At 41.4% G+C, this 13,278-nt stretch overlaps 1 protein-coding gene across 1 annotated transcript; it reads right to left on the bottom strand.

The window, feature by feature from the left end:
• Window positions 1-281: 281 nt before the first annotated feature.
• Window positions 282-13,061, bottom strand: LOC311104821 (uncharacterized protein). Its single transcript, XM_084146748.1, has 5 exons — window positions 12,927-13,061; window positions 1,479-1,634; window positions 1,234-1,362; window positions 973-1,110; window positions 282-873 (listed from the first exon to the last, which is right to left on the bottom strand). The coding sequence occupies exons 1-5, from the start codon at window positions 12,927-12,929 to the stop codon at window positions 784-786; spliced, it is 516 nt and encodes a 171-aa protein (XP_084002874.1). The 5' UTR covers window positions 12,930-13,061; the 3' UTR covers window positions 282-783.
• Window positions 13,062-13,278: the final 217 nt, after the last annotated feature.

Here is a 13,278-nt window from a genome sequence, read left to right as displayed (position 1 = left end):
AAACTTTGTTGTCCATGTTTCGGGTTTCATATTATTGCCGTGTTTTTGACTTGAATGTTTACATAAGTCAAAAGGCCAAGACCCTGTAAATGTTAAAGTCAATGTGATGTTATGCGGTCAATACATGAGGAAGCAGGATGGCATTGGCAGAATAAGCCAGATCAAATGAGTTATGGTTACTGACTCACCAAGTGATCACTTTTACTGACAGTTAGTCATCTTAAATTCAACCCAGTCATTTCTTATACCATGCATTGAGTTATCCGAGAGTGACTCATAACACATTCAGCCAGTCTTAGCATATATTCATTAGATTTATTTGGTTCAGAGCAGTGAGTTTGTCTCTAGATAATGTGAAGGGTGTAACCAAAAAATATACTGAACTTGAGAAAAAGGCAAAATCATGTAAGTCTGTAAGTCAAGACAATTATAGCTGCACTTCATTTTATGTGTCACAAGAGGGAACCAAATAGCCATACAGTACTGTTAGGTGCAAGGGTCCTTGAATAAACATGATAATTTCACTTCCATGGTAAATAGGAGACTATAACTTAGATAAAAGCTATGATTTAATTGAAAAAGTCAAGATAAATTTGAAATGATTCAATATGTTTTATTCTTTCTCAAATATCATACAATCTGTGTTTAGAGCTGTTAAAATAATTTACAACCCATATGAAAGGCCACTAAATGCTATATCATAAAGTACCCTTAAAAGGATCAAAGCCATATAAGCGAGAGCGTTCCAGCAGTGGAAAAAAAATGTTGGGAAACATAAGACATTCAATATAGACTTGTCTTCTTCATTATCCTTAGAAACTCCTGCTCATTGATCTCTCCATCTCCATCTCGGTCTGCTTCGTCAATCATTTCCTTTGAAAGATACATTGTTTTAACAGTAGGATTGATGCATTGAATATGTTTAGAGGTGAAACAGAAGATCAACAGGTTACAAGTTAGGATATAACATACCTGCAATTCCTCATCTGTCAGGTTTTCACCTAGCTCCTTGGCAACTCTCTTGAGATTTTTGAAGGAGATTTTGCCCGTGCCGTCATCATCAAATAAGCGGAACGCCTTCAGAATTTCTTCTTTTGAGTCTTTTTCACTCTTAACAACAACAAAAAAAGAGTAAAAAAATCGAACGAAGTCTATCAAGATTATGTAGGGGAGACCAATTCAACCAAAGATCTGCAAAATATTTAATCTCTTCTCGACTAAGAAAATACATACCATTTTCTGTGTCATCATACAGAGAAAGTCATTAAAATCAATGGTCCCAGAGCCCTCCTTGTCAATGTCTGCAATCATCTTCTTGATCTCTTCTTTCTTTGGTTCAAAGCCAAGGGCACGCATGGCAACCTGGAGAAATAAAGTAATTGTTTATATTCAATACAAGAAAGAGCATACTCTGAAACAGTGGACGGCATTATGGTGACTAGCTGAGTGCGCTGTTCATATTCTATGGTATAACCTACCTTGAGTTCCTTCACGTCAATTGTGCCCGAGCCATCTGTATCAAACAAGTCAAAGGCCTCTCTGATCTCCTGCTTTTGTTCCTCTGTCAAGTCTGGTTTAGGACCTGCCTTTTTCCTCTGGTTGGAAGTGGTGTTGGGTTTTCTGTAGCCTGAAGCCTGTAACATAACAAGCCGACAGTTTAACTTTGTGAAGCTGAACATGAGACAAACATTAACTAGAATCGCTATAACCTACACAGTTCATTGCAGATGGCTATTTTTCGGATCGCCTAAGTCCAAACAGTGTATATATACAGTGCCTCGCAAAAGTATTCATCCCCCTTGGCGTTTTTCCTATTTTGTTGCATTAAAACCTGTAATTTAAATAGATTTTTATTTGGATTTCATGTAATGGACATACACAAAATAGTCCAAATTGGTGAAGTGAAATGAAAAAATAAAATTGTTTTAATTAATAAATAAATAAAAACAACGGAAAAGATGTGCGTGCATATGTATTCACCCCCTTTGCTATGAAGCCACTAAATAAGATCTGGTGCAACCAATTACCTTCAGAAGTCACATAATTAGTTAAATAAAGTCCACCTGTGTGCAATCTAAGTATCAAATGATCTCAGTATACAGTGGGGAGAACAAGTATTTGATACACTGCCGATTTTGCAGGTTTTCCTACTTACAAAACATGTAGAGTTCTGTAATTTTTATCATATGTACACTTCAACTGTGAGAGACGGAATCTAAAACAGAAATCCAGAAAATCACATTGTATGATTTTTAAGTAATTAATTTGCATTTTATTGCATGACATAAGTATTTGATACATCAGAAAAGCAGAACTTAATATTTGGTACAGAAACCTTTATTTGCAATTACAGAGATCATACGTTTCCTGTAGGTCTTGACCAGGTTTGCACACACTGCAGCAGGGATTTTGGCCCACTCCTCCATACAGACCTTCTCCAGATCCTTCAGGTTTCGGGGCTGTCACTGGGCAATACGGACTTTCAGCTCCCTCCAAAGATGTTCTATTGGGTTCAGGTCTGGAGACTGGCTAGGCCACTCCAGGACCTTTAGATGCTTCTTACGGAGCCACTCCTTAGTTGCCCTGGCTGTGTGTTTCGGGTCGTTGTCATGCTGGAAGACCCAGCCACAACCCATCTTCAATGCTCTTACTGAGGGAAGGAGGTTGTTGGCCAAGATCTCGCAATACATGGCCCCATCCATCCTCCCCTCAATACGGTGCAGTCGTCCTGTCCCCTTTGCAGAAAAGCATCCCCAAAGAATGATGTTTCCACCTCCATTCTTCAAGGTTGGGATGGTGTTCTTGGGGTTGTACTCATCCTTCTTCTTCCTCCAAACACGGCGAGTGGAGTTTAGACCAAAAAGCTCTATTGGTTATCCCACTGGCTATAGGGTGAACGCACCAATTTGTGAGTCGCTCTGGCTAAGAGCGTCTGCTAAATGACGTTAATGTGCCCTTGAGCAAGGCACTTAACCCTAATTGCTCCTGTAAGTCGCTCTGGTTAAGAGCGTCTGCTAAATGACTAAAATGTAAATGTAAAATGTTGTCTCATCAGACCACATGACCTTCTCCCATTCCTCCTCTGGATCATCCAGATGGTCATTGGCAAACTTCAGACGGGCCTGGACATGCGCTGGCTTGAGCAGGGGGACCTTGCGTGCGCTGCAGGATTTTCATCCATGACGGCGTAGTGTGTTGCTAATGGTTTTCTTTGAGACTGTGGTCCCAGCTCTCTTCAGGTCATTGACCAGGTCCTGCCGTGTAGTTCTGGGCTGATCCCTCACCTTCCTCATGATCATTGATGCCCCACGAGGTGAGATCTTGCATGGAGCCCCAGACTGAGGGTGATTGACCGTCATCTTGAACTTCTTCCATTTTCTAATAATTGCGCGAACAGTTGTTGCCTTCTCACCAAGCTGCTTGCCTATTGTCCTGTAGCCCATCCCAGCCTTGTGCAGGTCTACAATTGTATAGCTGATGTCCTTACACAGCTCTCTGGTCTTGGCCATTGTGGAGAGGTTGGAGTATGTTTGATTGAGTGTGTGGACAGGTGTCTTTTATACAGGTAACGAGTTCAAACAGGTGCAGTTAATACAGGTAATGAGTGGAGAACAGGAGGGCTTCTTAAAGAAAAACGAACAGGTCTGTGAGAGCCGGAATTCTTACTGGTTGGTAGGTGATCAAATACTTATGTCATGCAATAAAATGCTAATTAATTACTTAAAAATCATACAATGTGATTTTCTGGATTTTTGTTTTAGATTCCGTCTCTCACAGTTGAAGTGTACCTATGATAAAAATTACAGACCTCTACATGCTTTGTAAGTAGGAAAACCGGCAGTGTATCAAATACTTGTTCTCCCCACTGTATATACACCTGTTCTGAAAGGCCCCAGAGTCTGCTACACCACTAAGCAAGGGGCACCACCAAGCAAGCGGCACCATGAAGACCAAGTAGCTCTCCAAACACGTCAGGGACAAAGTTGTGGAGAAGTACAGATCAGGGTTGGGTTATTAAAAAAATATCAGAAACTTTGAACATCCCACGGAGCACCATTAAATCCATTATAAAAGAATTGAAAGAATATGGAACCACAACAAACCTGCCAAGAGAGGGCCGCCCACCAAAACTCACGGACCAAGCAATTTGGGCATTAATGAGAGAGGCAACAAAGAGACCAAAGATAACCCTGAAGGAGCTGCAAAACTCCACAGCAGAGATTGGAGTATCTGTCCATAGGACGACTTTAAGCCGTACACTCCACAGAGCTGGGCTTTACAGAAGAGTGGCCAGAAAAAAACCATTGCTTAAAGAAAATAATAAGCAAACACGTTTGGTGTTCGCCAAAAGGCATGTGGGAGACTCCCCAAACATATGGAGGAAGGTACTCTGATCAGATGAGACTAAAATTAAGCTTTTTGGCAATCAAGGAAAACCCTATGTCTGGCGCAAATCCACCATCCCCACATGGTGGTGGCAGCATCATGCTGTGGGGATGTTTTTTTTTTTTTTTTTATCGGCAGGGACTGGGAAACTGGTCAGAATTGAAGGAATGATGGATGGCGCTAAATACAGGTAAATTCTTGAGGGAAACCTGTTTCAGTCTTCCAGAGATTTGAGACTGGGACGGAGGTTCACCTTCCAGCAGGACAATGACCCTAAGCATACTGCTAAAGCAACACTTGAGTGGTTTAAGGGGAAACATTTAAATGTCTTGGAATGGCCTAGTCAAAGCCCAGACCTCAATCCAATTGAGAATCTGTGGTATGACTTACAGATTGCTGTACACCAGAAGAACCCATCCAACTTGAAGGAGCTGGAGCAGTTTTGCCTTGAAGAATGGGCAAAAATCCCAGTGGCTAGATGTGCCAAGCTTATAGAGACATACCCCAAGAGACTTGCAGCTGTAATTGATGCAAAAGGTGGCTCTACAAAGTATTGACTTTGGGGGGGTGAATAGTTAAGCACGCTCAAGTTCTGTTTTTTTGTCTTATTTCTTGTTTGTTTCACCCCAAAAAATATTTTGCATCTTCAAAGTGGTAGGCATGTTGTGTAAATGAAATTATACAAACCCCCCAAAAATCTATTTTAATTCCAGGTTGTAAGGCAACAAAATAGGAAAAATGCCAAGGGGGGTGAATACTTTCGCAAGGCACTGTAATTTAATATATATATTTTTTTCCCTCATCAATCTACACACAATACCCCATAATGTCAACGCAAATACTGTTTTTTAGACATGTTTGCAATGTATATAAAAATTATAATGGAAATATCACATTTACATAAGTATTCAGACCCTTTACTCAGTACTTTGTTGAAGCACCTTTGGCAGCGATTACAGCCTCGAGTCTTATTGGGTATGACGCTACAAGCTTGGCACACCTGTATTTGGGGAGTTTCTCCCATTCTTCTCTGCAGATCCTCTCAAGCTCTGTCAGGTTGGATGGGGAGCGTTGCTGCACAGGTATTTTCAGGTCTCTCCAGAGATGTTCGATCGGGTTCAAGTCCGGGCTCTGGCTGGGCCACTCAAGGACATTCAGAGACTTGTCCCGAAGGCACTACTGTCTTGTCTTGGCTGTGTGCTTAGGGTTGATGTCCTTTTGGAAGGTGAAACTTTGCCCCAGTCTGAGGTCCTGAGCGCTCTGGAGCAGATTTTCATCAAGAATCTCTCTGTAATTTGCTCCGTTCATCTTTCCCTCGATCCTGACTCCCAGTCCCTGCCGCTGAAATACATCCCCACAGCATGATGCCGCCACCACCATTCTGCACCGTAGGGATGGTGCCAGGTTTCCTTCAGATGTGACGCTTGGCATTTCAAATCAAATCAGATTATATTTGTCACATGCGCCGAATACAACAGGTGTAGACATTACAGTGAAATGCTTAATTACAAGCCCTTAACCAACAATGCAGTTAAGAAAAATAAATGTTAAGTAAAAAAATAGATAAGTAAAAAATAAATAAATAAATAGTTAAAGAGCAGCAGTAAAATAACAGTAGCGAGGCTTTATACAGGAGGTACCGGTACAGAGTCAATGTGCGGGAGCACAGGTTAGTTGAGGTAATTGATGTAATATGTATATGTGGGTAGAGATAAAGTGACTATGCTAGATAATAAACAGAGAGTAGCAGCAGCGTAAAAAGAGGGGGGGGGGGGGGGGGGGGATAATGCAAATAGTCCGGGTAGCCATTTTGATTAGCTGTTCAGGAGTCTTATGGCTTGGGGGTAGAAGCTGTTGAGAAGCCTTTTGGACCTAAAATTGGCGCTCCGGTACCGCTTGTCATGCGGTAGCAGAGAGAACATTCTATGACTAGGGTGGCTGGAGTCTTTGGCAATTTTTAGGTCCTTCCACTGGCACCGCCTGGTATAGAGGTCCTGGATGGCAGGAAGCTTGGCCCCAGTGATGTACTGGACCGTACGCACTACTCTCTGTAGTGCCTTGCGGTCGGAAGCCGAGCAGTTGCCATAACAGGCTGTGATGCAACCAGTCCGGATGCTCTCGATGGTGCAGCTGTAGAACTTTTTGAGGATCTGAGGACCCATGCCAAATCTTTTCAGTGTCCTGAGGGGAAACAGGCTTTGTCGTGCCCTCTTCACGACTGTCTTGCTGTGTTTGGACCATGATAGTTTGTTGGTGATGTGGACACCAAGGATCTTGAAGCTCTCAACCTGCTCCACTGCATCCCCGTCGTTGAGAATGGGGGCGTGCTCGGTCCTCCTTCTCCTGTAGTCCACAATCATCGCCTTTGTCTTCATCACATTGAGGGAGAGGTTGTTATCCTGGAACCACACGGCCAGGTCTCTGACCTCCTCCCTATAGGCTGTCTCATCGTTGTCGGTGATCAGGCCTACCACTGTTGTGTCGTCGGCAAACTAAATGATGGTGTTGGAGTCGTACCTGGCCATGCAGTCATGGGTGAACAGGGAGTACAGGAGGGGACTGAGCACGCACCCCTGAGGAGCCCCAGTGTTGAAGATCAGCGTGGCAGATGGGTCGTTGACTACCCTTACCACCTGGGGGCAGCCCGTCAGGAAGTCCAGGATCCAGTTGCGGAGGTGTTTAGTCCCAGGGTCCTTAGCTTAGTGATGAGCTTTGAGGGCACTATGGTGTTGAACGCTAAGCTGTAGTCAATGAATAGCATTCTCACGTAGGTGTTCCTTTTGTCCAGGTGGGAAAGGGCAGTGTGGAGCGCAATAGAGATTGCATCATCTGTGGATCTGTTGGGGCGGTATGCAAAATGGAGTGGGTCTAGGGTTTCTGGGATAATGGTTTTGATGTGAGCCATGACCAGCCTTTCGAAGCACTTCATGGCTACAGACGTGAGTGCTACGGGTCTGTAGTCATTTAGGCAGGTTAACTTAGTGTTATTGGGCACAGGGACTATGGTGGTCTGCTTGAAACATGTTGGTATTACAGACTCAGTCAGGGACAGGTTGAAAATGTCAGTGAAGACACTTGCCATTTGGTTAGCGCATGCTCGGAGTACACGTCCTGGTAATCCGTCTGGCCCTGCGCCTTGTGAATGTTGACCTGTTTAAAAGGTCTTACTCACATCGGCTACGGAGAGTGTGATCACAGTCATCTGGAACAGCTGGTGCTCTCATGCATGCTTCAGTGTTGCTTGCCTCGAAGCGTGCATAGAAGTAATTTAGCTTGTCTGGTAGGCTCGTGTCACTGGGCAGCTCGCGGCTGTGCTTCCATTTGTAGTCCATAATAGTTTGTAATCCCTGCCACATCCGACGAGTGTCGGAGCCAGTGTAGTACGATTCAATCTTAGTCCTGTATTGACGCTTTGCCTGTTTGATGGTTCGTTGGAGGGCATAGCGTGATTTCTTATAAGCGTCCAGATTAGAGTCCCGCTCCTTGAAAGCGGCAGCTCTACCCTTTAGCTCAGTGCGGATGTTGCCTGTAATCCATGGCTTCTGGTTGGGGTATTAACGTATGGTCACCTGTGGGTACGACGTCGTCGATGCACTTATTGATGAAGCCAGTGACTGATGTGGTGTACTCCTCAATGCCATCGGAAGAATCCCAGAATATATTCCAGTCTGTGCTAGCTGCTTGTAAGCAGGAATCAGGAGGATAGAGTTATGGTCAGATTTGCCAAATGGAGGGCGAGGGAGAGCTTTGTACGCATCTCTGTGTGTGGAGTAAAGGTGGTCTAGAGTTTTTTTTCCTCTGGTTGCACATTTAACATGCTGGTAGAAATTAGGTAAAACAGATGTAAGTTTCCCTGCATGAAAGTCCCCGGCAACTAGGAGCACCGCCTCTGGATGAGCATTTTCTTGTTTGCTTATGGCCTTATACAGCTCGTTGATTGCGGTCTTAGTGCCAACATCGGTTTGTGGTGGTAAATAGACAGCTACAAAAAATATAGATGAAAACTCTCTTGGTAAATAGTGTGGTCTACAGCTTATCATGAGATAATCTACCTCAGGCGAGCAAAACCTCGAGACTTCCTTAAATTAGATTTTGTGCACCAGCTGTTATTTACAAATATACACAGACCGCCACCCCTTGTCTTACCGGAGGCAGCTGTTCTATCTTGCCGATGCACTGAAAACCCCGGCAGCTGTATGTTATCCATGTCATCATTCAGCCAGGATTCGGTGAAACATAAGATATTACAGTTTTTAATGTCCCGTTGGTAGGATATTCTTGATCGGAGCTGATCCATTTCATTATCCAATGATTGTACGTTGGCTAATAGGACTGATGGTGGAGGCAGATTACCCACTCGCCGTCAGATCCTTAAAAGGCACCCCGACCTACGTCCTCGATATCTCAGTCTCTTCTTAATGCGAATGACGGGGATTTGGGCCTTGTTGGGTGTCTGAAGTAAATCTTTCGCATCCGACTCGTTGAGGAAAAAATATTTGTCTAGTACGAGGTGAGTAATCGCTGTCCTGATATCCGGAAGCTCTTTTCGGTCATAAGAGACGGTGGCATAAACATTATGTAGAAAATAAGTTACAAATAACTTGAAAAAACACACACAATAGCACAATTGGTTAGGAGCCCGAAAAACGGCAGCCATCTCCTCCGGCACCATTATGGCGAAAGAGTTCAATCTTGGTTTCATCGGACCAGATAATCTTGTTTCTCATGGTCAGAGAGTCCTTTAGGTGCCTTTTGGCAAACTCCAAGCAGGATGTCATGTGCCTTTTACTGAGGAGTGGATTCCGTCTGGCCACTCTACCCTAAAGGCCTGATTGGTGGAGTGCTGCAGAGATGGTTGTCCTTCTGGAAGGTTCTGCCATCTCCACAGAGGAACTCTGGAGCTCTGTCAGAGTGACCATCGGGTTCTTGGACATCTCCCTGACCAAGACCCTTCTCCCCTGATTGCTTACTTTGGCAGGGCGGCCAGCTCTAGGAAGAGTCTTGGTGGTTCCAAACTTCTTCCATTTAAGAATGACGGAGGCCACTGTGTTCTTGGGGACCTTCAATGCTGCAGAAATGTTTTGGTACCCTTCCCCAGATCTGTGCCTCAACACAATCCTGTCTCGAAGCTCTACGGACAATTTCTTCGACCTCATGGCTGGGTTTTTGCTCTGTCAACTGTGGGACCTTATATAGAAAGGTGTGTGCCTTTCCAAATCATGTCCAATCAATTGAATTTAACACAGGTGGACTCCGATCAAGTTGTAGAAACATCTCAAGGATGATCAATGGAAACGGGATGCACCTGAGCTCAATTTCGAGTCTCATCGCAAAGGGTCTGAATACTTATGTAAATAAGATTTTTTTGGAATACATTTCAAAAGATTTCTAAAAACCTGTTTTCACTTCGTCATTATGGGGTATTGTGTGTAGATTGATGGGGGGGACGGGACAATTTAATCAATTTTAGAATAAGGCTGTAACATAAAAAAATGTGGAAAAGGTCAAGGGGTCTGAATACTTTCCGAATGTATGTATATATATGTATATATATACACACAGTACAGTCAAAAGTTTGGACACACCTACTCATTCAAGGGTTTTTCTTTATTTTTACTACCTTTTACATTGTAGAATAATAGTGAAGACATCAAAACCATGAAAGAACACATATGGAATAATGTAGTAACCAAACAAGTGTTAAACAGGTAACTCTGGGTCTTCCATTCCAGTGGCGGTCCTCATGAGAGCCATTTTCATCAAGGCGCTTGATGGGTTTTGCTACTGCACTTGAAGAAACTTTCTAAGTTCTTGAAATGTTCCGTATTGACTGACCTTCATGTCTTAAAGTAATGATGGACTGTAAATTCTCTTTGCTTATTTGAGCTGTTCTTGCCATAATATGGACTTGGTCTTTTACCAAATAGGGCTATCTTCTGTATACCTTGTCACAACACAACTGATTGGCTCAAACACATTAAGAAGGAAAGCAATTCCACAAATTAACTTTTAAGAAGGCACACCTGTTAATTGAAATGCATTCCAGGTGACTACCTCATGAAGCTGGTTGAGAGAATGCCAAGAGTGTGCAAAGCTGTCATCAAGGCTATTTTGTGGCTATTTGAAGAATCTCAAATATGAAATATATTTTGATTTGTTTAACACTTTTTTGGTTACTACATGATTCCATATGTGTTATTTCATAGTTTTGATGTCTTCACTATTATTCTACAATGTAAAACATTGTAAAAAATATATATATATAAAGAAAAACCCTTGAATGAGTAGGTGTGTCCAAACTTTTGAATGGTACTGTATATATATCTTTATTTTATTTCTGTATTTTATTTTTTTAATTAATTGTATTAATTTCCGGGAGGGAAAAACACGTTAAGTGTAAACTTAAACAACTAAAACCAGATAAAGTATGCAGAAAAGATAATGGACCTATATATTGACTGTAAGTCGCTTTGGATAAAAGCGTCTGCTAAATGGCATATTATTATATTATTATTATATTTTTTTATTATATAATCTTTGAGAACTAACAATCACCAGAATAAAAGCTAGACAGTCAGGGAGAATTGAAAATTACAAAAACAATGAATTTAGTAGTACTCATTTTGTTATTATGTTTAAGCAAAAGAACACGCCATTATCCATTACAAAATGTATAGAATTGCAGGAAACTAGCTTTAAAACTACAAAAGTATCTCAGTTCCATGGCAGAATTTGTAGAATTGCAGATAATTCGCTTTAAAACTGCAACATTTTCTCTCAGCTGCATGGCAAAATGTGTAGAATTGTAGAAAATTAGCTTTAAAACTAAAAAAGATATATATATTCTCAGCTCCATGGAGAAATTTGTAGAATTTCAGGAAATTGGCTTTAAAATGCTACAATTTCTCTACAGCGCGCCAAGATGGGGGCCTCTAAAATGTTCTCTAAAATGTAGCCGTGCCGACCGCACACATTGCCACGCCCCCTACCACACTTAAGCCCCTTTTTGATCCAGAAAAAAACCTGGAAATATCAAGGAAATAAGAGCATGACCTAGCCCAAGTCAATTAATCTAACACAATATAAGTCAACTTAGATACATAAAAAAGTTAAGCAAGCAGATATGTTGTAGCTGGGTCATTCCACCAATTAGGTGCCTTTTGAGTAGTGTAACTTGGTGGGGAAAAAAACGTTCACCTAATTTTAACATTCTGTCACAAAGAGCACATGTTCAACTTAATAAAAAACATGTTTTCCCATCTCAAAATAATACTATAGTAAGTGCCTAATAAGTGCCGAATAAAGTAACAGGTTTGACGATTTAATCTTAAATCAGCCATAAATCCCCTTGCAACAGGGGGAATGGAAGCTTGTTGTGTGAAACAGGAAGGGGCAATAGCGGAGGTGCATAAAGATGGCGGCCCCCTGCACTTACCAGATATTCCTTGTTTTGCTAAGATCACCATATTGTACATTGCTCTCCGTTATCCTTTTTTATGTATGGTCATTAGCAAAGTATACATGATCCCAATTTTAGCTAAAAGACTCCGGCAATTTGAAAAAACGAAAAAGTAGATTGTGCTGATTTATTGGCACATTGAACCATATCGCGCGCCGTAGTTTAAAATCTCAGTGGATAGTGCTAAAACAATTGTCATATCTAAATTCTGCCATCCTTATGCATGTTCGCCACTGAATGCAAACTTCACAAAAAATATATTTGTGAAAACATTTCGACCAGCTCAGTTTTCCACCACAAAACACCAGAAAATTGTACAAAAACTGTAGAACCAGCTCACCTGCTTTTACACTATGATTTGACTATTAGATGTTCAATGTTTCTTTTGAAAAAAATATATTTAATAAGGGAATAGTTTCACCATAATAAAAGGAGAGTGCAGTTCATGTAACAGGGTTGACCTTAAAATGAGGGACAGGTACAAAAAAATTACAATTAATCACATGAAATGAATAATCTTCAAAAATTACTTTGTCAAAGCAACAAAATAACTTTACAATGATGGTGAAAACTTAGAGAAATGCTGGGTTTAAAAGAGTTAAAATCTTCCTAGAAGTCAGAGGATGCACAGAGGGACATCAAAATGCTGAATTTTGGCACTGCTTTAGCAAGTCTTTATTCAATCAGATGTATTGAATTGTCCATGTGGTCTAACGTCATAATTACAGGGCACTTCATTTAATATAAAATTCAATACGTGCACAATTTCTACTTAAAATATCAAAGGGACGCAAAAGTCACTCATTTCGTGGAACGACCCAGCTAAACCATGTGAATGTGATTTTGAAAAGCTATAGCTATATTCCAGCTACGTTACCTAGCTAGACAGATTAGTTGCTAGATGACGTTAGTAACGTAGTTACAGTAACGTTAGCTGTTTACTAAAATAAGTACTGTAGCTAGCTAACGTTAGCTAGTTAGCTACCTTGAAATCCATCTGTGTAGCTAGCTCAAATAACAAAATATTAAACTAACTGACTAGAAAGCTATAGATATTAGTTAGTAAAGAAGAGTTACATACCATCTCCAAATATCAACCCTGCGACGAACAAAATAGATTTATTTCAATTTGAATTCAACAAGGTAAAGCTAAAACAGTATCAGGCGGCAGGTAAACAAAGATTGCCTGAAACTACAGTAGGATATTATTTTAAATGACAAGGGAACAGTCCAATAAAAAATTGTAAATCTTCAAGAAATTACGAAATGGCTTGTCTTGACCAATAGTGAAGTACGTGGGTGGGACATAAACGTTGGACCGTATCGTATGGCTCTTTTCCTGTCTCCTAGCAACAAAATGCAAACCGGCGCTTGTTTGCGCACGCGCTCATACAGGGTACATTCGTAAATTTTCTCTGGTTTTCGCTATCTAC

This window comes from Coregonus lavaretus (assembly GCF_964263955.1).
Source record: "Coregonus lavaretus genome assembly, chromosome: 29".
Classification (NCBI taxonomy): Eukaryota; Metazoa; Chordata; class Actinopteri; order Salmoniformes; family Salmonidae; genus Coregonus; species Coregonus lavaretus.
Note: the sequence above shows the minus strand (reverse complement) of the source record. Positions and strands in the feature narration are given on the sequence as shown.